Genomic DNA, 27539 nt, shown 5'->3' with positions numbered 1-27539 from the left:
AGTTACACAGCTTCTTATACACACTCAGAAATATATATCCATTGCAATATTTATCCATTGCACTGCTACATGGAAAGCGATTGTTTTAAAATCAAAACATGACTACTGTGCATACTAGCATATGATGAATGTGTCAACCAGGCTGTTCAGCAGATGCCATCACTCTCTCCCCTTCTGGGACAGTGGGTAAGTGGGAAAACCATAAGAAAGCAGCTGCAGACACGCAGTAGGACAGAGGAGACACAGCACACACTTGGGAGTAAGTAATTTCATTGTGGGTATCCGACTGTAGCTTTGTCAACGCCTAGAGATACGGGCTGATGTGCATCCTGTTACTAAAGGGCAGAAGCTATAGATTGAGCCCAATCCATAGCCCTACCCTATCACCGCCTGCTCACTCTAAAGACTGTCCTGTTGCCTCCTGTATGGTTTTATAATGACGACCAGGGCTGAAGGGAGAGGTGCTGAAGCAGGCGGAAAATGGACGCATTAATGTAATGAATGTATATTGGAACAAAGCTAATTTTTGGCTATTGCAGTTGTAGAAAAATCGTTATAAATGTTCCAGTTACACAGCAGGGATGAACACTTTTAAGCAATAGCTTTCAGGCAATGTCTTCATTTATGATGTTAAATGGTAATTTCACTGCGCCATCAGAAATTGCTTAGCCCAGTCATGTTGAGCTGATGCCACCCTAGTGAACAATGGCACATGAACTGTAGTAAATAAAGGACATATAAGTATAACATCATTTATATAAATATTTGAAACATATTCCCTGTTTGTGGAGGCTATAAAACCCCATAACAGTTCTGGAAAAGCATTCATAAAAAATACAAGAGTCTTTATACAACTGGCCAAAAGAAAGTGTGAAGAACATAACTTTCCGTCTCCATCTAGAACGTTGCATTCTGCTCTATCATCACAAGATGTCAGGATTTGGACTATTCTTGCTGTGAGCATTTATAGGAAGAAAAAAAAAAATCTGCAGGTTTAGACAAAGCAACTTTCTCAGAAAAAGTTTTCATCCTATTAAACAGTGCACAGCAGTGCCTCCTCTGAGCCGCATACGAATGTGATGCAAAGTCTTGACAAGAACAAAGATAGGAAGACAGTGCCGGAGTTATCCTGCAGCCTAAGATAGAAGGTGGAAAGGAAGGAAGATCTTGGAGAATCAAAGGCATATCGTCAACTGGAGTGAAATTGGAATTCTGTCTGGATTGTGCATCTACAAGAAAAAACTTTTCTGCAGGTTTCTGGAAGTTTAAATGAACCATGACAGCTTTATGCACCTTCCATTTGGGTTTCAAGCATCTTCTCCTTGTTATATTTCTTTTGGTTTGTGATGGTCAAAGTAATCCTGATGAAAGTGGTGCACCTTCCTGCTATGGAGGTTTTGACCTATACTTTGTGTTGGACAAGTAAGTGCTGGTTAAATTTCTTGGCTTTGGTTTATTTTTTTGTGAAAAGTTGGGTTTCATGTCAGTCAAGAAGTTATTTGAGATGTTTCACAAGAGTAATAGTGGAAATTGACTTTATTGGATTGCTCATGCAGTTGGGTTCTCGACCTCCAGTAAACTTGTACTGCTCCAGTTATGGGTCATCTGATGACCTACTACAAGGTGATGACCAATAGGAGATTTAAGGTAACCAAGTTCTAGATTGTCCAGGAAACTTTTACTTATAAAAACTTGGTAATATGAAGTATCGCTAATATCTCAGGGCATTTAGAGGGCAGACCTATGACCTATGTGAAGGTTATCTACCAGGTTTTAGGTAGGGGGACATATTTTTTGTGGCTTGACACTTGGCCATCATGGCATCTACACAAAGGTGGCAGAGTTTGCCAATGAAAACCAAGACGTTAACTTTGCAGGTGATTTGTAATACTACAGTGCAGACAAGTTTGATCTTGTGGTGAAACTTTTTGTCTCGGGAACTGCCGGTCAGTGTGTTATATGTACATATTATGCAGATCTAGCTCTGCTGCATCTCTTTGTGCGAATTTGCTGTTTTCTTTTGACTTTTTGGTATAAATCAGCCAAAATTTTAATACATTTTTCTTACCAGTAAGAAACTAGAGATCTGTTTGCAAACCCTCATATGCAGGGCAAATGGCAGGCAGATGTGAACTTGGAAAAACAATGTGCAGAATACCTCAGCAGGACACATCACGTTCACCTCCTCCATATTTACTCACATTACATAATAAAACATAACATATGGATGATACATAGACCATTTATATACAGTACGGTAACTGTGTGGTAACTGCACTGTATAGCCAACATGGCATAACCTCACATTTGGCACATTCAGTTCTTCTAGTCTATGGATTTTGCACTAGTGTCTTATTGAGTGGTTTGGATTCATATTGCCATGGGCAAGACTACCAAAGACGGAGGTGTCGCAGCTTCAATATTGGGTGATAGAAAGTGAGATTGATAGATGATTGCAGGTCATTGGGAGACCAAGGACAAGAGGATAAAATACAAGAAACAGAATAATCACAAGCCTTTCATGCAGTGACAGAGCCGGGATCCATTCCAACTTTTGCCCATTCCTTGGTTTCGTGTTCCACCCCCTGAGTTGTGCTTCACTTGGGTATTATATGAGTATTATAAAACTTTATCTTGGTTTCTAACTTTCGTATTTTTAAGATTCCCCGTGAAATTCAAAGATTACTACGGATCAGTGCTGACTGAGTGCACATAGCTGGAGGCATAAAAAAGAGCTGAGCCAGCTGTTTTCCTTCTTCAGCTGAGTGTTAGCCTGCGTTCCTGCTGCAGATCCGCCAGCTGTGCTCATGGAAGCTTTCTTAGAATTTCTGGCCCATGGCAGTATGAACAGTTGAGAGGCTATATACAGTACCTGCATGGTTTTTGTATTATTTTCCATTTGCATTTATGTACTTCAAAAGATGTATACAATATATGTATATATCCCACATATAATAGTGTATGACAGACTCAGATATGTGAAAAAAGTTGTAAAATGTATCAAAAACTGGTTTATTTATTATGAATTAACAATTTTTTCTATGTACAAATGCATGCAGTTTTGAAGGAACTCAGCAGGGACATTGTTCCAAACATCCTGTAGAACTAAGCACAGGTCTTCTGTAGATCTAGACTTGCTCATATCTAAATATGTGTTCATGTGATCCTAGACAGACTGGATGATATTTAGATCAGGGCGCTATGTAGGCCATATCATCACTCCTGAGACTCCTTGTTCTTCATTAGATCCACTGTCTTGGGTTTAATCTTTAAGATCTATAAAACAAAAGAAATTTATGACATCATTACATAGCACTGAGCTTCCAAAATACTTCTGCCTCTGGAAAGTCAGCGGTCTGCAGGCTATAAGTTCTTCAGATAAATGTGTCTCATAAAGATTGTAGAAGCCGGTTATGCCCCATCTACTGGATTTATGGATTTGATTTAAGTGATGTATGCATCTGCGGCGGATGCCAGGACTCAGTTTGGCACAACCCGCTGTGATGTCATGATGTGTTATCTTTGGTTTTACATAAGAAAGTGGATGTTTTATGTTGTAGCTCAGATCAGATGGAGTTACTTATTATGTAAGATTACCCATTAAACAAGGAATGATTTTATAAACCTTAGGTCATTTACTCATAGGTTACCAACTACTTGCTGGTAACATTGAGGTTGTTTATGTCCTACCCCAGTAATGTACTCCACACATTCAGAATACAGATTGCCTCTTTTTGGGCCTGGGTAAGAGACATTTGCCGAATACTCTATGAAAACTCTATGAGACAAGTAAATAAAACTGCCATATAAAAGAAAATACTGACATACTGTACACAAAAGGACCCAATATGTAATATCTACATCTATATAAGAATGCAAACAATACTGCGGGCCAGTGCCCAAATAGTACAACCATAAGTGCCCAATGTCCTATTTGTCAATCCCTTTTTCCGAATCCGTCGGGTTTTCTTACGGCCACGCCCCCCCCCCCCCCAGATTTCCGTCGCGTGCATACTGGTGCCGATGCGCCACAATTCAGTCATGTGCGCCACAATTCAGGGAAAATCGGCACAAAACAGTAAAATTCGGGTAACCCAACAGAGAAACGCGATTCGGGCCCTTAGTAAATGACCCCCATAGTGTCCTACATTCTGCTGATGAGATGGGTTAGACCAAATGTTAGACCAGACATTTATATCCCATCTTTCTTGCCATACATCATGTCTGTTTTGAACCACTCAGTAGATCTCATCCTACCTTGGTCCATCTATGTATTACATGGGTGGCTATTCATTTCTCTACATTTCTTCTGCATGGCCAGAAATAATTTCCATGGGTTAGAGAAGTCATATTCTAATTAAAATAAAAATACAGCCGTCATCCCTATCGCCAATTCCAAGGTCAAGTCACAAGTGGTCAATAGTTGTGATCAATGCTGCACCATCAGCTGTCTAGGTTTGGGACCCTTTTAAAATAAATTCCTACATTCCCTGACCTTTGTATCTGGTCATGGACTATTAGTGACTGATGAGATTAATTGATGAAAAATATAAAAAAAATGTTTTATGTAGAGAAAAAGAACTGTCCCGTAACTGCCAGTGAAGTTAGTAGTGTTTGGCTTAGACAGCATTCTTGGATGGAGAATTTTTGATTAACTCATAAACTAATAGGCTTTAATATGTGAAATAGGAAAAATAAATGACCCAACCCATCCATAGGAAGAAAAACTGGCTGTATATGATGGAAGATGTAGTTCGGCATCAATGTAACTTCCAAGTGTTTTTCATTTCTGACCTAGAAAGTGGTTACAATGAATATTCCACTCATCAGAATTGCAAGGTTATTACGTGTTGCTGCCCCCTAGTGGAATGAATTACACTAAAAACACTGACCATAAGTGATAAATAGCATTGCATTTCATTACTACCCAGTGTTTAGTGATGTGTGTTTTCCAGTGAAGTTATGATATTAATCCAAAAAAAGCTTTTTCAGAATATAAAATACTGTGGATATCCCTGGGATTAAAAGCTAATACTTCTCAGTTGCTCACAAATTAGATGCAGAGGTTGTGAGAAGAGTGAACCCTATCTGGATGCTTAAACCATTCTGGTGATATTAAGAGAATAGGTCCAAGATGTGAAATGTAATCTTCTCCCAATCCTACATTTACGTCGCTCCCTATGCCTTCAATTACTGAGCTCAAGATTATTTAAAGGCATACAGTGATTTTGCTAAGAACAATGGAGAATATTAAGGTTGTGAAATGTTTTATGTCTCCTTGGAAGGAACTAAGATTTTTCTTATTTAGTACTGAAATATAGTCTGTGACTATTTATGTTAGTACCACGGGTGGGATAAGACTACCATGGGCCCTGGGATGTGTGAATATTATAGCCCTACAAGTCTGGGATTCACTCCCTACACGTGGTACTAGAATCAAGCTTGTAGGAATGGAGGGTGTGTCCCTTATGTCTTTTAAAAAGTGGTTTCAGGACCTTCAAAGGTGCTGAAATGATTCATGTGTACATGTGTATTGAAAGCAGGAACAGATGTACAAGGATTTCATGGGTGAAGGTCTTTCTCAGTATCAAATTCGGATGGTGGTTTAAGTGGCCATGGGCACCTAAAAAGCTTGGGTACTGAGCTACTGCCCAATCCACATATATTATAATCCACCACTGATTGAAGTCTTCCTACACCAATGGGGAGTATTAATAATATTTGGGATCAGGAAAGCGGGTCCTGTTCTCATTAATTGTTGGATAGGTCAATCATATGTTTTTCTACTCCATTCAATACAATGGGAGAGTCATAGGACAACCCTTGGGTGTCTGTACCACTCCTTGGAGATAGCCAAGTGCTGTGCACCATAATTTCCTATTATACTGAATGGAGCAACAGGGCATAGGTATAAGCTGCAGATCCCACCATTATTAAAAATGGGTTTTGGCTTATCGTGATTGAAGTCCCAGCAGTTGGACCAGATTGTTATCCCCTATTATGCAGAACCAAATTAGCATAATGGGACCTGGAGTTAAAATTGATGACCGATGCTTAGAAAAGACCTTCTATATCTAGTGCCCTCTTGGACCCATTTGTGACCAGTCCTGCTTGTGCTCCATTCGTTTCATAGCCTTTTACTATAGATCACTACAGCTTAGTTCCATTCTGCCGGAATGATCTGTAATACCAACTACAGTCACTACCAAACGTACAGAGCTTTATCTAGTAGCAAATGAAGATAATGCTGATGTTCAGTTTTGCTTCCATGGAGAATCCCTTCCTCTTCTGTACATTTTTTACAGCTTAAATATGTATATATTGGTTACATTCAAATCTGTTGGTGGTAATTGGAACCAGTCAGCAAACTTGTTATCATTCACATCCCAAACAGTTTCCAAAAGAAGCTAAAAATCCCTGAACACTAAATGTATTTACAGCAGCACAACCATATGCAAACATATATTTTAAACATTCCCATAGACTTCTATAGGGTGTACGGATAGGCAACACAGGAGAACATAGGACTTGCTCTAGATTTATTTACGTCACATCCAGTGTAGGGTACGGTGGCCAATAAGACCATTTAAATGGATGACCCTATTGCCCATTGTAGTAAATCTGGTCGTGTGCTATCTGGATGAAAACGGTCCAGTACATGTATCACACGGATGTTTTAATACGATTGTGTGAAAGGGGCCCTGCATTTCAGGTTTCAGCTCTAGAGCCAGTAAAATACTAAATGCAGCTTTGAACAGGTTGTTCTGTAGGGTTAGTATACATAATGCAAGGCTTTACTGTTCATTGAATAGTTGAGTCTTCATATATTTGGGTGGGTTGGGGTAATACCTTGTCCACGCCCCAATCAGCTCTTCAGCTCTGTGTCCCCATAGTATTTGGAAACTGCCACTGAATCTGCAGTTTGCAATATTGGTGACCTATTCATAGGATAGGGCCAAGCATTGCAATTCCTGGAAAAACCCTTTAAACTGTAAATTGTATAGACCGTCATATACATCCACAAATCTCTACTTCCTTTCTTAAAACAGTTTCATTTTTGACTAACTTGTATTAAAACTGATCGTCGCCCTGTCTTAGGGTAGTGGGTGCCTCTTTGCTTTTGCATATTCCATTTACACACTTTACATATAATAGAGTATTAGGATGGTATTGACTTTAGGTGGTTTGAGACTTTGCCAACTCCAGAGGAGAGCGGCCGGATGAATGCAGATGGATTAGACCATTCCTATCTTAAATAAACCTCGGTGCTTGGCATCGCATTCTCAAAAGGGTTTATTTTCTGAGACAACATATTACAATAATCTTTAGACAGTGCAAGCGGAGGGGACCTTTTTTGGATAAGAATTCAGAATGTAAACTATACAGTTGTGTGCGGTTAGAAAAACATGGCTGCTCCCAGACTAATCTTATAATTCAGCCCCCTACAAGGATGACGATTCTTGGCTGCAATACCAGACATAGCCTGTAAAAAAGAGGGGCGCTGTTTCCGTAACAGAGCAGCAATGTTTTTCTAATCTCATGCACCTTGAGTAACCTGTGCAGATGACAAATCATAGAGATGCCATCAGATGTAAATCCATAAAACTATTTCTGATCATATTACACCTGGGAGCACATTTTAATCTGTTCAAATCTTGGTGTATACAAAAAAATAAAGCAGTGCAAATGGTATTTAATTTCATACTGAGAAAACATATCATTAATGCCGGGGGAAAGGGAGGGAGAGGCCACGTCTTGATAAACTTGACATTTTTTATTATTTTTTTTCCACCATGTGCAAAATGTGGTCAAGTGGGGACAATGAAAAACAATCCAAACTTTTTACAGAGAATGGCAATACATGTGAGATGGTTTCACTCACATATTTGTTTGACTGACAGCTTTTTCTCTATAATATCTGTACACTTGGCATGGCCAACAATGCATGTGTCCTTGTAAGGGTGTAGAATGTAAGCAATTGCCAAGAACCTCTGGCAGAGAGTGAGCTCCTTAAGAAGCCAAGACTTAACATGTTAAAATGTCAATGCTCAACCCTGCTATTCTGTAATATCTGAACATCCCTGAACACATTAGATGGTTGGCCTGTCCATTCATGACTTCATCTACCTTGACTTTGTATGTTCCCCTCAGGACATTGAGATGTGTTGAGGTCAAGGCCTACATTATCCACTGTAGATAGTTCTTCAGTTTCCTCCTCTATTGGTCTTTCTGGGTATAAAGTTTTTTTTTGTAGTTATGGAACAATGACTATCCCTGTTTACTATTCACATGATAATCCCGTAGGGGGCATAGCTCTGTATTAGAGTCATGTACCTGTATGATAATCACATGACCACTAGGACGCCAGACTGAGAAAAAGTCGAAGGTTATAAAGTAATTTTAGTAATTGATACATGAGTTTCTTGGCTGGTTAACCGGGTTTTCCAACTTAACCTCTTGTGTTGTGTTTGGTCCACAGATGGCACATGGCTCTACAACTTTACTTACTGTGGTGGTTTCCAAGGGACCTACCTGGGAATTGGTAGTTAATTAATGTTTTTTTATTTACTCAAACACATTGGGGGTCATTTACTAAGGGCCTGAATCGCTCTTTTTCGGCCGGTTTGCATTGCATTGGCGCCGGCATGCATGTGATGGAAATCGGGGGCGTGGCCGTCAGAAAACCTGGCGGATTCGGAAAAACTGCGGAATTAAAAAAAAAAAAAGTGACACTTGACACGCGCTTACCTGCGCCCACGATAGGATGATGAACTCCAGGGGACCCCGGCGGATTTCAGCGCAGCAGCGACACCTAGTGGACATCGGGCACACTACCTTAGTGAATCGCCGGAAGACCCGAATCCCTGACGGAGAAAGCGCCGCTGGATCGTGACAGGTAAGTAAATGTGCCCCAATGTTGCAGTCAAGCTGCAATGTATTTGAGTTGTATGTCCCCTGCTTCCTCATAACAGTACAGTATATGGAGGAAATACCAAGTGTGTCATAGCTGCTGATGATTTAATTCAGTATTTTCATGAAAACTCTGACTACATAGGATACTTCAGGATAGCCTGTGAGTCTTGCTACCACTGCTCACACACTGCTCTTCTCTGTGCACATGGGGAGCAGGACGCACAGGCTACCCCTCTAAGTCCTGAAATATTTATCCAGATTTTCCATGAAAGTACTGAATGAAATCCAAGAAAACTATTTTCCTCTATCCTATTCTTCACTTAGGGCCTAGAGGAGACTTGGCAGGACCACTTTAAATGCACTTAACCTTATCTTATTACATGGTCATAGAACCCCGTGATGATGTCTAATATTCTTATAATTCATGGTAGCAGTAGTTTAAGGAATGTCTTTACTTGATATTCCACATTGGAGTCATTTAAAATAACAAAAGCTGTGTTTTATACCCATTGTTAAGGCTGCTAGAATAGTGTGAAGGAAGATCAGAGGCTCCCTATGGCACGATGTACCAGAGACTGGATTTGCAGTTGGTCGGCAGTCATCATACAGAAATCCACCTACTACCCATGTGGTGGTGGCACAGATGTAATTGCAGATGCCACTGCAACCCATGCAGAGACTTCTTAACTGGGGCCAAAGCAGTTGACTAGCTGTCGGTTTACACCAACTGTCCTGTGAAATCCTACCGGCCCCTGTATTCTGCATAGAGCATGCTACATTGAAAAGAAAGGGGTGGGGTAGGGTCGCGTAGCCCTCAGGGCCTTCAGATGACAAATTGAGGTTACCTTGATGTTGATAGAATCTAGGACCTGGAGGCAGGAGAGACAAAGTAACAGGCAAGCTCACAGCTCAGTTTACACGAAGCTAAGCACTAAAATCCTCTGTAAAATGGAGGCATATACACTTATTGCAGATAAGTTCCGTACATTCAAGGTCCTAGCTGCTACACTCAGTACAAGCTTGGGAAATATATGTTTATCTATATATGTGATTCCTGCCAAGAAGGTATAAAACAAGGCAATGCATCTCTATCTGGGTCAGAGATGGACATGTGGGTCAGCATATATAGTAGCAACAATCAGACCCTCAAGGGTTAAAGTATCCATGGAAGTCTTAAAAGTAGTAAAAACTTGTAGGGAACTTGTAGTGAATTAGTGAACCCTGTAACAGAAAAAAGCACCCAAATGTAACCATTAACACATCCCGCGAAAAATGACACCTTATAAAAGTTTGTATGCTGAAGTAGGAAAAAGTTATTATCGTCACAATAGGGAAAATTTTAAAAAATCCTTCTTTTGTACAAATGGTTTCTATTTTTTAAAATCTATTAAAACATAATATATTCTATGTAACAAGTTAAACCCATTGCTCACCCCATTCTAGAGCCCCATGAACTGCTGCACACATCTGATATACGCTGAGCTGCTATATGCTGAGCTCTCAGAGGTTACATAACTTCTTGCTCTGCATTTGTAATATTTTTTCATCTTTTCATTGAGCCAAACTGAGGTTACGATCCCTCTTCCAAGTTTTGGGAATATTGATTTTGCAGAGATGTGCTGCAGTCACACTGGTTCATGTACTATTTGTCAGATGCATTGGTGCGGATGTAATAATGAACCCAGAAATGTGTCTTGTTCCAGTTAATTCTGTACAACGCAGCGGTGAGGTCATTACTTGAGAAGATGCCAAGAAAAATATATAATTATGCCCAAGCTAATCACTGACATAAACCATTCCCGCTCCGTCTCACTGACGTTCAGCGCATATCATCTGTTTCCCACTGGGCTTTATAAAAGTCCGACCCACACAAAATCCCTTAACCCTTGTTCTACTGACATAACTAGATCTACAATAAAAGGTGCTCCGACTGCTGGTTGCTTTAACAAGGCAAGTTCCGGTTGCTATGAGTTACAGCACCAATGCCCCATTAAAAATCAAAGTTTGGCCCCAATTTTCTTCTATATCTTGAAAACCGATCCTGGAAAAAGTTAAAGTGTATCTCAGATTTACAGTCTTCTAGATAAATTACAAAGGAAGGAGTCTACTCTAGTCTTGTGGTAATGGTTGTCTGGAGGCAAGTGTATCATATTTCCGGTTGTCTGTGGGGGACATTATTACAATTCATGGAATTTATTGAGTATATAAATTATGGAAAAGTAGGCTGGATCTGATTAATAGGTTCATAGCACGGACTGTATTGCCACTAGGGACATCTGAATCAGCTAAAGCTTTTATGATGTGAATGTAAAGATGCAGATTTTTCCTGTTATGTATGTATACTACTTTTGCCCTCCTTATCATTTTTCAAGTGTGTTTTTTTTTCAGATTCTCAGCCTCCTCTTCATTTATGGAAAATTGTGACGAGTTGCTCATATTACACATATAGCATACTGTGCTTTAGTAGTCTAGGACCCTCCCCCTGGTGTAGGCTGGTTCACCCAATATCATGGGGGAGTGTCTTAGACTACTACATGTACACGCCCTCCAAGATGTGGAATTGGTGTTTTCCGTTTTGCACCGAATTGCCCCAGGATTTTGCCGCATGCGACAGAAATTGGGGGCAGGCCGTCAGATTCGGACAAACCGTGGAATTTAAAAACGCGATTGTGTCGCAAGATCACGCACTCACATGCACCTCGAAGAAGCAGGTGAGCTCCAGCGGACCTCGGCAAGGAAGCGACGGATGCAGGAACTCGGGCGCACGATCTTCATGAATCATGCCGGACCAAATCCTCGTCCGAAACAACGCACCGCAGGATCGCAACAGGACCAGGTAAGTAAATCTGCCAGGTTCTACAACTGCTTCATTCATCTGAACCTACAACATCCAAACAACCATGTTTATATGCGAGGAGTAGATGTGTTCAACAACTTTGAATTGTGAAAAGAGAAAATTACCTTGAAGTATAAAACATCATTGTTAGGAGCAGAAAGATTTGGAGTATTTTGAGGGACTACTAGTAAATTGGTTTTAAGCAATAATGACTTGTGGTGAACTTGAATCACATGGAATTGGATGTTTTCAAATGGACATAATTCTAGACCTATGATATAAGGTCCATTTGTGTCCTACAGTACCTACCTTGTTTTCTTGGCTGCCGATCTTCATTGACCCCCTTACCGCCATCTGTCTCAACATCACAACTGTCTCCATCTAAAGTCTGCCTGGTGGCTTGATACCATGATACCTTGATGTAATCTGCACAGCTTTCTTTAGCTGTTTCTAACATTGACCAATCACAAGGTAGTGCTCTAAGGATACCCCTCATTGAAGGCCAACCCAAATCAATCCAGAAGGTCTACACCATTTATAGCTAGGTGTATGTAAATGGGGGCAGACCTTATCAATATCCATGGCTGAGAGGATAAATGTTTCTAAGGCCCCACTTGTACTAATAATCATGAGTAGAAGGTAGACAAGCTGAACAAGGTTTTCTGCCCAAGTTGGGAAAATGTGGGTAATGAAGAGGAGTCAATTAGTTTGGTGGTTATAATAGACGATTACCTGACTCTGGGGTCCATTAATAGGTAACTGGCTTGGTGGTTTCACAAAGTGGTTTCAGAAAGTCTTTGTATTATGGCCAAGTTCTTAGTAGTTATACATAGACGCTCAGCTTACAAATCCTGGGCACAGTCCTTGTAAAAGACCACAGCCCCAATGGCGAACTTGAATTTAATGGGTCAATGCCAGTAGAAATACTTGTAATCCAACATCTGATGCCCACACATACTTGTATCTTACAGAAATAGTATCCATTCTGCATTGGATGTCGGTAGACCTTCTTCTTTCAGAAACCCCTCTAATACATTTCATTCTTGAAAACTTTTTGTGCAACTTCTTACTAATTTGCAATACATTTTGTATACATACAAGTTAAGGAAAAGCTATTTTATCTACAGAGAAAATGTAAGCAAAATAATTACAATATTAAGACCTTGTATCATGCATTTACTGTTCTCCCCATAAAGAAGCTCTATGACCTTTAAGATGTTCAGTTCCATATGGTCGTAGGAGCCGACATATGGACAAAACCGTAATACTTTGTTGTTAAAGATCATAGCCAAGAAATGTCCCACTGAGCACAAACAAGATATTGCATCACTGTAATTGACTTTGATCAACAAATCTGCCTGCTTACTCATTGCTTACTGTAAGTATAGCATCTTGATGACAACTGGGCTACTAATTCCTGCAAATTTCCCATAATTCCTTATCCAAGTATTTCCGATGTTCGCTGCCGGGAAGATATAGTTTGTGGCCCGCAGTAAAGATGTAGGTTTCTTAGAGTTTGAAGTTACTTTACCTTTGGACTTCAAAGAATTAACTCTTTCTGAAAGTCTTTTGACTTAGAAACTTGAAAATACATGAGGAAAACCATCCTAAATTCCCTTCTTATGTACAGTAAGTACATCCATATGTGGGTACTATTCATGAGCTTATACTTCGAGTCTATTCTCTCTGTGCATTAGGGGAGTTTTTGCTTTGATGCCATGTTGCTTTCTCTAGTATTTCAAAGTAAATCAACTTTTGCTTCCGAGATAATCTAATAGAAATATTACGTTGTTGCAATCACATATCAAGCAGCCATTTTGTAAGAGAACTGAACGAGTTAAAGGCAAGCTATGTGTATAATGTTGAAAAAAAAGATTTTGACAAAAGTAGTGTATCATGGGTTATACCATTTAGAAAACCCCTTTTAGATTAAATAAATCAGATTCATATCAGATTCCAGTCATAAATAAAATAGTCCAAAATAAAGGGAATTCCAATAGAAGCTCAACGTCTCCAATTGTAGTCAATCAAGTTTTTTGGGCACCACTAGTGCCCATTATGGTACCGGCAGGGATTCTGTTTTTAACTAATATGCGCCTTTAACTGAGCAGGGCATTGGAAGCTCACAATGCAAAGGTGAATACAGTCTTAGCTAGTAGAGAAAGGAGCCTTATCTATTCGAATGAGTGAAAAGTGGCTATAAAGAACATGAGATGTTGGTTTGTCACAGGTGGAAGTTGGAACGATGGACGGCCGAACCAATCAGCTTCTGGGGGGCATCTTTGCACTCTATTAACACTCACCTGTGCTGTCACTCATTGCATTAGACATGTCTTCTGGCTCTTTGTTAATTATATATATATTTCTTCTTTGCTTGCTTTGATACTGACCTTTTCTTGTACCTTTTGACTATCCTAGTGCCTCACAATTATTCACTTTGTCTCCATCTTGGTATTGAACGCAGTTTGCCTAACCTCACCCATATGTCTGTTTTGTCTCTCCTGTTTGTCTGTCCCACTGTTATGTGCACATACCAAAGGTAGGGACCGCCACGCAGTTGTCACATACAGTTTAGGGCAGGGTTGGTAAGTAGGTAAGGATTAAGATTGTGACAAGTGCAGGATTGCACCCATAATGGATTTATAAATTGTAATATTTGTTGAAAATAATTAATACATTTATGTGGGGCTAATCTGCTTCAACCTCCAGTTGCATCGCTGTTGATAAAATCCCATCCATAAGTTATGACATAAGCCTGCTTCCACAAGAAACTTGGTCCATCTGCTTACAGGATTTTCCTGAAAGAACCTTGAATCACTTAGATGAATGGCCATGCCCAATTCAGTCCAGTGATTTGAGGTTGATGCAGGAAATCCTGAAAGTGTATAGAGCAAATTTCTAGGACCAAACTTGCTTGTGGGTAACCGTCTTTAAACCCACAGCACAAACTACGGGTGTTAAATTTGCCACCCCTGGCTGCATTGTGAACGTTGATATAAAATTATATATAGAAATAAATATTGAAAACACATCAAACCAAGTAGCTAGAAATATTTCTTGGAAACTTTGAACTTTTTCGGCCCATATTGAAGTAATTACAACACCATGGTAACTGACTAGAGGTACACTTAACTTTCAAAAGTTTTCTTTTTACTGTTTTTGTGTTTTTTATCCCAATTCCTGCAGAGATTTTTAATGCCTCTGGGAATCCGTGTGACTGAAACCTTGTAGGTGTGTGTTAAGAATCACTCTAGCATCCAAGCCAGCTGGTCTGGATGGGATCCAGAACATTACAGCAGATTGGTCCTGAGGGCATTGCTAGGTTTGTTCAGCTCTATGGAGGCTCTATTAAAACAGATGCTTGGGAGAATTTCATAGGGGCGCGCGTCTGCTCGGCTTCCTGATATCAAAAACATAGCACAAATAGCACAACACTCCTACTGTAGACTCTAACAATACAATACTGTAACAGTCGCTATATATAAAACTCTGATGAAACATAGAGAAGAAAAAAAAGCTTGAATTTCTATAGATAAAAATCATCAGCCTATCATCTTGGTATTTTTTGCCTCAGTTCATGTTGATTTTGGATTGACGTGACTTTTAGATATTCTCCAGATCTTCTGATATCCAAATCCATTTTATCCTTTCAACAATACATTGGACATTTCTTGGGTTCTAACAGGTTTATTTTTGGGTGTCCCAGGGAGGCACAGCTCTGCTCTGAATGTGTGTTGTTCTTGATCTGCGGTCTGATTTTGTGCTCCATATTTCATCAGTGTTTGATCCGTTGTCAAGTCGTATGCCAATAACACGTCTCTTAAGGGTCACATGATTGTGGAACAACATCCGGACCACATAGACTTCCAGGGTAAGGCTCAAGTTGCAAACATTATCAGAAACTAGGACCTATTATGAGTTCACAGCTTTCACACTGATCCGTGAAAAAAAACATCATGTGCATGGGTCCATTAAAATTATTGTGTTAGTGCCATCTGCAGAATAAATGGATAGAAAATGAATGGAAACAATGGGGCACATTTACTTACCCGGCCCATTCGCGATCCAGCGGCGCGTTCTCTGCACAGGATTCGGGTCCGGCTGGGATTTAAGATGGTAGTTCCTCCGCCGTCCACCAGGTGGCGCTGCAGCGCCGAAAATAATCTTAACGCCCCGGAATGCACCATCCCATAGAAGGTGAAGGTGAGCGCTCCCCAAGCGACACATTTTCGGTTTTTAAATGCGGCGGTTTTTCCGAATACGCCGGGTTTTCGTTCGGCCACGCCCCCCCGATTTCTGTCGCGCACATGCCGGCCCCGATGCGCCACAATCCGATCGCGTGCGCCAAAAACCCGGGGCAATTCATGTACAAGCGGCGCAAATCGGAAATATTCGGGTAACACGTCGGGAAAACGCGAATCGGGCCCTTAGTAAATGACCCCCAATGTTCGTCTGCATGAGGGCTGAATGTAAGATTAGGAATTATGTTTCTCCCTGCCCTGACATTTAATTGGCATCATAATGTAGACCACATTTGACTCCACCAACTATTCACAGATCAGCATTTTCTTAACTAGTATCAGCTACATCTCATCACTGTGTGGGACGCCCCCTATGTATTGGGGCACATTTACTTACCCGTCCAACGGAGTTCACCTAAACCCATTGTCGTCGGACAATGCACTGTGCCGCGATTCACTAAGATTGTGCACTTGATATCCTGCATGTGTCACTTCCCCGCTCAGGTCCGACGGAGTTCACCTTCTTCTTCCCGATTTATTTAAGTGCATTGGTTGCGACACAATTTGAATATTGGTGCACCAAAATCCAATCGCGTATGACACAATCCCCTTCTAAATAGCTCTCACAGTGGCGTGAATCTCAAAAATTTCCAAAATCCAATGAAAGTGCGTTCCGCTGACCCCTAGTAAATAAGGCCCATTGGGCCACATTTACTTACCTGTCCTGTTGCGATCCCCGAAAGTGCATTGTCTGACCAGAATGCACTCTGCCGCAATTCACGAAGATCATGCACCTGATATCCTGCATGTGTCGCTTCCCTGCTCAGGTCTGAAAGAGTTCACCTTCTTCTTCCCGGTGCATGTAAGTGCATTGTCTTGCGACACAATTTGAATCTTAAATCCCACGCTCAGTCTGAATCAGATGGATCGTCGACGGCCCGCCTTCCGATTTCTGTCACATGAAACCCGGCGCAGCTGTGCCAAAATCTGATCGTGTGCGTCACAATTCCCAGTTAAATACCTGTCCCAGCAGCGCAAATGCGATCCGTGGACCCTTAGTAAATAAGCCCCATTCCGCCTAATCCTCCAAAGCCTGCATGATCATAGTGTTGTACTGCAGCACAGAATCTAAGGATTATCAATGGGGTTGTGCTGCAACCCACAACCTCATGCAATTTTAACACGGCAATTGCAAAAAATACATTGGATCACACATGCCTTTAGACTGCAATGCAGGTGTATGTCATTGTCTATGACAGGTCACATGACTATTTTTGGCAGCCATATAGAAGCTCTAAAATAGTTGCGTGCCAACAACTTACACACATGTTTTTAGTCACAAAACTTGTCAGAGAGTCGGAGTTGCTGTGTAGCATAAGCAGACATAGAAGTCTATGGGGGCCATTAATCTTGGAACTTTCTCTAATTTTCTTCCCTTATTTTTGTGACTTTTTTTTGGAAAATCTGATATATTTGTGCCTAAATTTGCGACTTTTCCACTCACTCAAAATTAGCCGCACAAGAATTTTTATATATCTTTAAAACCCAGATGTGGAGGTGTATGAAAAAGTCGCTTTTTTTGGCACAGATCGCAAATAAACTCCAGTCTTGAACTGGGGTAGGGAAAACTCCAGAAGAAGGGGCAGAACAGTTTCACACTTTTGTGCGACTATTGTGTGACTTTTTAATAAAAAGTCGCAAAAACCCCACAGACTCAGCTGCCTGATATCCAAAATCTAAAGCCCAGAAAAAACAATTAAAGACACACACAAATGTCCTGACCAAAGTTAAATGATCCTGAAAGCCTAAACAATTTTTACATATTTTTAGACTAGTATAATAATGATATTTATCTATAGGCCACTCCCTAGAAACTTCTACATGAAATCTGCTTTAGGCCCCTTTCACATTGACATTTTAGACACATGACAATGGGCCAGAGGCAAGGACAGGGGCTTAACTTGAGGGGGTGCAGAGGCTGCAGTCACAACTGGGCCCAAGAGGCTTAGGGGGCCCATAAGGTGTCACTTTTCCATATGAGACGACTAGTATTATATACGATAGATTATAATCAGGGGCCTGGTACAGACTTTGCACTGGGGCCCGTCAACTTCAAGTTACGCCACTGGACAAGGGACTGGGGGTGGGTGTTAGTATGGGGGTAACTAAAATCTCAAGTTCTAGACAGTGAATGGGAGTCCCAGATTTCTGACAATCCCATACTACTGAATGAAGAAGCAGGACACATATCAACCTGCTGCTCCACCCATTCATGAGTACCGGACACCTCTTCTCCAGATTACTCAGGGTCCCGTTCTTGTTATAGCAGTCAGACCCACTGATCAGCTTGTTACCCCCTAACCTGTAGATAGGAAATAATGTTCTAAGTTGGTACTTTTAGACAGGTATATAATTCAGTATTAAGCACTTTGATAAATCTGGTGCAGTTTAAGACTGGATAATAGCAAGAAAACCAGCTCACCTCCAACCGACCCAGAGTGCCCAGTGTGTAAGTGCAGCCGTAGGCAACTTAAAAATTCCAGATCCATCCGTGTCAAAGGCAACTCTTTCTTTATTGTGGCATAACGTTAAAATCCAAAGCGATCTGGAATTTTTATGTTGCAGTTGAAGACTGCCTGTCAATCTCAATCAGATCAGTCATCAGACTAATGAACTCTTTCCTTACCTTGAGCTTATCTACCTTCATAATTCAATTCTCACTTCAATTTATCCAGAGACTGTAAAGAGTTAAGTCATAAGGAACATTATCAGGATGTTATCTCATCAGCTGAATGGAGAGACAGAACTGATTTACAGAAACTGCTTATATAAGGAAGAAAGGCAAGGGGAAAAAAAGGGCACAACAACATATTTGGTAATTAAAGTATATTATAAACTTTATTATTATCATCTGTACTATTAATTTCCAAAATTTAGTCAAAAGTATAGTTACACTTAAGCTTTTATGTGTAAGCATTATATTTTGATGTGTGACATCATGGTTGTGCTTGTCTCCAGACCGGAATTACCGTATTTTTCGGACTATAAGACGCTTCTTACTATAGGACACACCCCACATTTAGGTTTCCAAAAAAAGGAAAAATATATTTTACACCAATTAAAATATCCCTGTTGGTCGCACTAAAGCACAGCACACACAGACATACATTTACACACTCAGCCCTGCATCATCCATCCACATACACACTCTGCATCATCCATCCACATACACACTCAACTATGCATCATCCATCCACATACACACTCAACTCTGCATCATCCATACCTATACAGACACTCAACTCTGCATCATCCATACCTATACACACTCAGCTCACCTATACACACTCAGCTCACCTATACACACTCAACTCTGCATCACCTATACACACTCAACACTGCATCACCTATACACACTCAACACTGCATCACCTATACACACTCAACTCTGCATCACCTATACACACTCAACTCTGCATCACCCATACACACTCAACTCACCTATACACACTCACACAGAACCACACACACATATAAATACACACACATACTTCCCCCATTTCCCTTCTTCTTACCCTGTCCCAGGGCAGCATGGCAGTATGAGACTTTTGGTGATGTAAGAAGCATGTGATCAGTCACATGATTCTGACATCACCGCAGGTCCTGGACTTGTAGGACATCGGAGAGAGGTGAGAGTAGTACGGAGCCTCTCCTCTCTGGGAGATCTGGTGCAGCTCTACATCAGGGCATCACCCGATCTCCATTACAGCGGTCAGGAGGGTCTGGCAGTGCTGGATCCTCCTGACCTCCGGACTATAAGACGCAGCCACTTTTTAGCAAGATTTTTTCTTGCTAAAAAGTGCGTCTTATAGTCCAGAAAATACGGTTTATAAATTGAGTTTTTCACTGTAACTGTATATAAATTTTGTAAAAAGTTCTGACTGTTATTATGGAGTTCAGAAGTCTTTAAGCATTTATCCAGGGTTTAATGTGATGTCATCGATACAATTATCAGCAAACCATTGCGCTAACAGACAACAGATGTGCCTCTGCCGTCCACTTCCGAAACGAATGATTTGGCACATGGGTATACCAAGGGCTTAACATTAACCCTTTAACCACTAGCTATGAGCAGGGTACTGTTAAGAACTACACGAGACACCTAGGATACTAGTACATAAAGCCTCCATGACACCTTTGGAGTCATTATCCTGTAAAGGGTCCTACGCTTTATACTGTTGCCATGTTATAACCTCAAGTTGGTTACACCCAAAATGTTGGATAAAACAGAAAATGTTTCATTTGACTTAGATTACCTAAAAATTAGGATAATGTGTTACTGCCCATATGATTTTAATAAGATCATACTTGGCGAGATCATCTCATTGGGCCATAAGTATTCTCCGACGGGTTAAGATAAATACAAGCCTATTCTATGAGAGAAGATATGGAATTACTGGATCACACTAGAGCTGAAATTGAAGCTTATGGGTTTACGGTCTTGTTCTGTAGCATATTGCATCTAATGTGACTCCCGAGTCCGGACCTAAGGGTCCTGTGTGACATAAGTGAGATTCTTAACCAAATTCTTTTCAAGATACGTAAAGCAATTTTCACATCGCCCAGTAACCTCCCTCATATTTAAGATTAAAGTATAATTGTAGGAAAATCAGTTTTTTCCCCAAGCTGTTAACATCCCCCCAAAAAAACAATCCTTTACTTTTTGAAATAAAAACGGGCATTATGTATTTTATGTATTTTTTTATGATGGCACCTTAATTCACCATGTCAAAACATGACCACCATATGTAGTTTGTAAAAAATGCCCATTTTATCTTAGGTAAGGGGGCCCTCCTTATGTGTTGTTCCCTTTTGACCTGTTGATCCTACACCCTCACTAGTTCAGTGATACTGTCCACTGTCTCGACCCGATAACCCGTCTTTTGATTCCTTTGTATGAGCACTGCAAGTGGGTGCCTCCTTATCCTTTTTGTTGCTAGGCTTGTTCACCTATGACTTTTGCCCCAGACTATGACCTGATCTTGGCAAGTTGGTCATTGTTTCAGTTGTCAAATAACCCTAATTTCTCAGAATCAGTTTTTCCCCATAGACGGCTATGGCACCCGGTGGCGGTATGGTGACCACACGGCTGGGTGATGTGTATAGCTATGGAGAGGGGAGGGCTGAGCAGGCTAAGGCCAGATGAGCATACATAGTCTGAAAGGAGCCTTAGATACAGATAAAGCAGTTTTCAAACTGTAATACCTAGCAAAAAATCAACAACTGCCCAAAACTTCAAGTGGTCTTCTAGAGGGGTGTTGGGATCCTGGGAGATGCCCTTTTGTGGGGCTCACCAATAGCTAAGGAACAGTTTTTGGTATGAATGCCACGCAACAATTGGAAAAATAGATGCCTTTCCCACTATGGACATGAACAGGGGCGGATTAAGACTGGGATGGCCCCTGGGCTGTATGAATATTATAGCCCCTACAAGTCTGGAATTAATTTTCTACATATGGTACTAGAATCAAGCTTCTTGTGGAATAGATGATGCATCCCTTCTGCCTGCGGCTTCAGGACCTTTGGAGGACCTTTAAAGGTCCTGAAATGGCTGTTGTGTACATGTGTATTGAGAGAAGAAACAGATGTGCAAGGATTTCATGTATAAAATTTGGTGAGTGGTTTGGGTGCCCATCGGCCCCTTAAAAGACTTGGGCCCCTGAGCTACCACCCAAACTGCCTATATTATAATCATGGAGACATGGAGAGACAATAAACACTGGACACACTACATACTATAGTGCACAATTTGATCATTACATAATACAACTAGTCATAGATTTCGTTAATACACAGTCCCAAAAATTCTCTACTGAACTTTCAGCTGACTGGAGTCATTCCTTTCAGATTTTTATGTAATGTCTATGGGCTCCACACTGACCTAATATTACTAGAGGAATGAGAATCGGGAGGTTGAGTCAATACAATGAGACACTCAAACAAATAACCTTACCTAATCTGCTGCCAAAATGATTGATGCATCACATTTAGTATATTGTACACTCTATGGTGATCTAATGTTAAGAACATCTATTATTCTACGAAAAGCATTACTTAATTGTGAACAGAGCAGGGAATACTCTCCATCCAGGAAAGTGAGAAAGAAGAAAACTGAGAAAGAAAGAAATGTAGTGCTTGTGCTGTATCAATGGGGGAGATTTATCATAAGTATCTGAGGTAGTGATGTGTCGTTTCCAAATGAGCCGGCTCCCCTCAGTGAACCTATGGTTCACTTAACCCCACCCCTTACTGGCTCACCACGCCCCCTTTAACCCGATACAATTGGGTTAAAAGTGGTGAAGGTAGACACTTCTAAAATCTCCCAGTAGTAATTTTATCCCTCTGCTGTAAGTATACATTAGGTGGATTCCCAACACATCCTTACAAAGGAGGCCTGGGATTTATGCCATTGAAAGCGGGAGAAGGAATGAACATGACAATAGCCACTGATTGGATGTTTCCAATGCTCATGGTGTTTCCTTAGTGATGTAACTTTCCTTATATGAACAGTTACATCACTAGGGACCTTCTAGAGAGTATGCTCAGCAGAGGCCAGAGATGGATGCATTTCAGTTGCATCAGCCCCCCCATAGGAAATTATTGCCTCTGCTGAGCATACATCATTCAGCAGGAAGAAGCAGGATTGTATAGTGCAGTTTTGCTACATATTTCCATCCTTTGTTTCCTGAAGGCAAAAAGGATGCCCCACCTGCCAGTACATGTTTACAGATGGTTCGGCGTACTCTGCATATGAGATGTGAATATGATATGTGTGTCATGTGATGATAAGCTTTTCAACACAATACAGTTTTGCAATATTGTGTTGCAAACTGATATCCTATATGTTTTTATGTGCAACCGGTTTGTCAAGGTGTATATATTAACGTGCAGCCAAATTTGGCCAAATACATGACATTCATTTCACAAGCGTTCACACTTTATAAGCAGCATGTCCTCTGGAACATAGTGCAAGATTTGAATACCAACTATCCAGATAATAAATGCAGATACTGAGCCTGCAAAAAGAGCCAACAATATATACCTATATACAGACTCAGTGGGGGTCATTTACTAAGGGCCCGATTCGCGTTTTCCCGACGTGTTACCCGAATATTTGTGCCGATTTCCCCTGAATTGCCCCGGGATTTTGGCGCACGCGATCCGATTGTGGCGCATCGGCGCTGGCATGCACACAACGGAAATCGGGGGGGGGGCGTGGCCGAACGAAAACCCGACGGATTCGGAAAAACCGCTGCATTTAAAAAAAAAAAAAATCTGTTGCGGAGCTTGCACTTACCTTCACTCAGCCCGGCTCGGTGAACTCCACCGCGTTCAGATGCTTTTCAGCGCAGCAGCGCCACCTGGTGGATGGCGGAGGAACTACCTTAATAAATCCCGTCCGGACCAGAATCATTTTAGGTTATTTTTACACATTTAATTTCCATATTGAAAATCTAACATTACCCCTTCCCGGATAAATTGCAAAAATCTGAGGATGACTTTAGAATCTGTTTATGAAATTGTGGGCCTGATACAAGTCTAATTTTTTAACAGTTTGACATTTACTCCCTACTATAAATATGGTATCAGAACCAAACACCTCAGAAAAGGAAGGTTGGTCTCTTCTCTTTGCTTAAAGGAAACCTGTCACCACATTTTCACAAATACAGCTAGTGACCGGTTCCTATAGAATCCTATTAACTAACTGAGACCCTTCTTTTAGCTAAAAATTGTTTGCCTTACATCCACATAAATCAACTTTATATTATCCTGAAGTAGAAAAGGTAATCGCGGCACATCCCTTGGAGAATAAAATCTTCTTTATTGGTAACTATTTAAAAACATGGGAAGTGGTAGGAGTATTACCTACGCGTTTCAGGCACTTCGGTGCCCTTAGTCATGGCCATGACTAAGGGCACCGAAGTGCCTGAAACGCGTAGGTAATACTCCTACCACTTCCCATGTTTTTAAATAGTTACCAATAAAGAAGATTTTATTCTCCAAGGGATGTGCCGCGATTACCTTTTCTACTTCTGGATTTATCAAACCTCGGCCAGACCTAGCCGACACCGCGAGTAGCACTCCCACCCTTATTGGGATTCTGTAACAGCACAAGACGCCGTGGATTGACGTTGAAAAGGGGTGAGCTGCATTCCTGAGGGAGAGGACATGTTCCCTTCCCTCACTTTCTTTGTTTATATTATCCTACCAGGCATCAGAGGCCAGGTAGGCCAGCCCCTTCCATCAACTCCTCTCCATGTCCCATGCCTCTTCACAGCATGTCATGTGACCAGGGTGATAGCATCTAAGGTCCTTTAGCCTCCTTACATTAGCAAACAGTACACCATGCATATATCTGATCACATGAAATAACAACAGCCTCCATGAACTTGTAATGCAACCATCCTCCATAGACTTCTACTCCTCCCCATCCCAGATGGAGGCTGCCGTGATTTCATGTGATCAGATACATACATGGGGTAGACATTGCAGATGTAACAGGACCTTAGATGATGTCATCCTGGTCACATGATTTGCCCAATGATGTAACAAAATTCTCTTTCAATGTTCCATGCAGCAGAAGAACATTGCACTTAGACCTGTCAATCAGAAGTAAGGGCAATGCAAGTAAATTTTTATATCCATGACTTGTGTAAATGACTCACGTCGGAATGATTTGCATATAAGTTTACAAACTGATTTTTGTAACATGCAGTCATGGAAATCAACCATTTAGGGATAATGATAAAGCTTTATTTTGGGTGGTTGATTTGCATGACAGGTTCTCTTTAAGGACCTTTAAAGGTCTTAGAAGGGTTCCTTTAAACATGTCGAGAGCCGCAACACACATACAATGATTTCAGGGCTGGAGATCCCTCTTTGAATTATCTTTACAGACCTGTATCAAACTTGTTGAGTGGTTTGGGTGGCTATGGGAAAGCTAGAAGTCGTGGGCCCTAAAACCGACCATATTATAAACTTCTACATACATGAACTTTTCCGCAATTTTAAGAATCAACTATAATTGGATTTAAGTCCCTATTTTCTTTAATCCACTACATTCAGGTCATGTGAATGTTAAGCAATACATCCATTACAATATAGGAGCACGTTCATGACTGTTTCTGCAGATGTATATATATCTTCTTAGCTGTATACAATCAGTGTGTGTAGTGGTTTAGCTGAAGGCATCACTAGGCCAAGACTGTGAACTCTACAGAAAGGCATTTGAAGCGAATCAGGGAATTGTTGGATAAGCAGAAAAGGTTTTCCTGGTCCCTTGGTTGATTTTATTTCTGTTACTGGAAAGAGAAGTAAAGTTCTTCTGTTGAAGAGACGTCTCAGGAGTATTTCTGGGAAACATGAGACATCCATGTAATGTCTTAGCTGTGTGACCACACACAGGAAGGGCCAGCAAGAAGATTTCCCAACACGGCCAAATGGCAGGGATTATAATAGATGGCGAGACTACAGACAATGGTTTTCTTACTGGAAAACTGGAGACAGATGAAAGGTAGATAAGGTAATGCGGATATTTTATATTTATAGAAAATAAAAAAGGCTAAAGTTGGCTAAAAGAACTGAAACTTAACTTTAGTAAAACACCATCCTTCCTACATATGGTACTAGAATCAAACAAGCTTCTTTTGCCTGCTTTCTATCTGTGTTTTCAGACCCTTTGGAGGACCTTTGAAGGTCCTGAAATGCCTCTTGTGTAAATGTGTATTGAGAGAAGAAACAGATTTACAAGGATTTATTGTATATAATGTGGTGAGTAGTTTGGGGGACTATGGGCCCCCCAGAAGCCTTGGGCCCCGGGCTACCACCCAAACCATCTATTTTATATTCCACTACTTCTCAGAAATAGATGTTTTAGAAACCAATGGGAGCCAGAACTGTGGACACTACTCTTAGTCTCCCTATTGTATACTGGTAGAAAAATACATGTTCCATTGTAGTTTAAGATCCATCATTTAAAGAGAACCTTTCCCCAGGAACACCCCACAAACTACATACAGAAGCTTTTAGATGTCTTTATACTTGTCCCATTGATGCCTTTATTAGAGCCACCATTCTTCTAAAAAAAAGACTTTTATAGATTATGAAGGAGACCGCGACGTTCCGGACCCCTGAAGGGCACGCAAGGTCGCTTAGTTATCCTTTTATAGACACTCCCAGAATGCATGGGATCTGAGAGGCGCAGGAAGTGATTTAAAATTGTCCACGCAACGTCCAGATATGGAACAACAATGAATCACAGCCCTGAACTCAAGGAGCTCCTTTAATATGAGCCCGGTCCGTAACGTGATTATATAGGGTGAGGAACCAACCCGGGAGCATCTATGTATGCGAGACTCGGACGTGGGGATTCATGAATCGAGATAAAAGAGCAACACGGATTAGATTTTATATTTAATTGCCTTAAGGGCACATTAGACAAAACAATATATACAGTTGGAATATATACAGTTACACAGAGCACAAAATACAAGGTAGCATTACAAGTAACAGCAGTTCAGTAAGTTCGTTACCTTGTGTGTGGTGGGCCTAATGGAACCTGTTAGTCCACACCTTAAGATCCTTCTCTGCTCTTGATGTTAAAATGGCTCCCAGACAAAGACAATGCGGCCTTAGAGGTGCCTGATTATATCAGGTGGAGTCACACCTCTGCCCAACCAGAGCCCTGGAGAAGCCAGGAGGGTTATCTCATTGATAACAAACCTGACACATTTGCTATGGTCCTATCCAGTGATATTGATATCTCTGGACCCTGGAAATTGGACTATTGTGACCTCCTGAAAATAACAATTCCAAAAATGTATTTGTTCTCCTGGTGAGATGGACGATAACTCCATAACTGTCCACCACTGTTCAACCTAGTGGTTTAAGAGTTTTTATGGCCCTTCGTTTGAGACTGGGGGGGGGGGGAGATGCATGTAGATGACTTGGCTGCAGAGGTCTTTTGAAGCTCGGTAACATGCTGTGTTCATAAACAACCTAGGCCAATTAGGCCAATTAAGCTGAGACTGGGGAAAAGAGGGGTAGGAAAAGGTCCCCCTCACCCTGGTCACATTTATCACATAGATGTCCTCTGTTCCAGTCATGAAGGCAGGGAGCTTCAGTATACAGTATGCAAACACCACCCTCTTCACTAATGCTGATACTGCTAACCCAGCCCAACTCATGAATGAGTAAGACATGTGACTCTCTGGAGAGGATTTCAGAGGGCAGCCAGAGGTTTTTTTCTCTTCATAAAGACAGGTCTCTCTGAGCCCCCACTTTTCTGAGGGAGTGGTTAATGATGTAGCAGTTCTGAGTCACATACAGCCCCTGTCTGTCTTTCAATCTCTCTCTCTCTCTCAACATTCCAGCAAGGGGTTGTGTTAGAATTTCTTACCGTTAGTACAGGTTTGCAAGAAATAGAGATCCACACTTGAAAGCGCATCTTCAGTTCATGGTAGTCTTTATTGTTAAAAGTTTCATAAAAA

At 41.0% G+C, this 27539-nt stretch overlaps 1 protein-coding gene and 1 long non-coding RNA gene across 2 annotated transcripts in view; one reads left to right on the top strand and one right to left on the bottom strand.

Annotated features, from left to right (window-relative positions):
• The first annotated feature begins 1046 nt into the window (after positions 1–1046).
• Positions 1047–27539, top strand: part of ANTXR1 (ANTXR cell adhesion molecule 1) — a 138116-nt gene continuing 111623 nt past the window's right edge. Inside the window, exon 1 of the mRNA XM_072148878.1 lies at positions 1047–1422. Within this exon, the coding sequence (XP_072004979.1) occupies positions 1277–1422 (146 nt within the window). The 5' untranslated portion in view covers positions 1047–1276. The remainder of the gene's footprint in view (positions 1423–27539) is intronic.
• LOC140125723 (uncharacterized) lies at positions 2989–9637 on the bottom strand. The gene is made up of 2 exons (XR_011854714.1): positions 9420–9637; positions 2989–3276 (listed from the first exon to the last, which is right to left on the bottom strand). It is a non-coding gene; the product is annotated as an uncharacterized lncRNA (long non-coding RNA).

This window comes from Engystomops pustulosus, chromosome 4 (genome assembly GCF_040894005.1).
Source record: "Engystomops pustulosus chromosome 4, aEngPut4.maternal, whole genome shotgun sequence".
NCBI classification, from domain to species: domain Eukaryota; kingdom Metazoa; phylum Chordata; class Amphibia; order Anura; family Leptodactylidae; genus Engystomops; species Engystomops pustulosus.
Note: the sequence above shows the minus strand (reverse complement) of the source record. Positions and strands in the feature narration are given on the sequence as shown.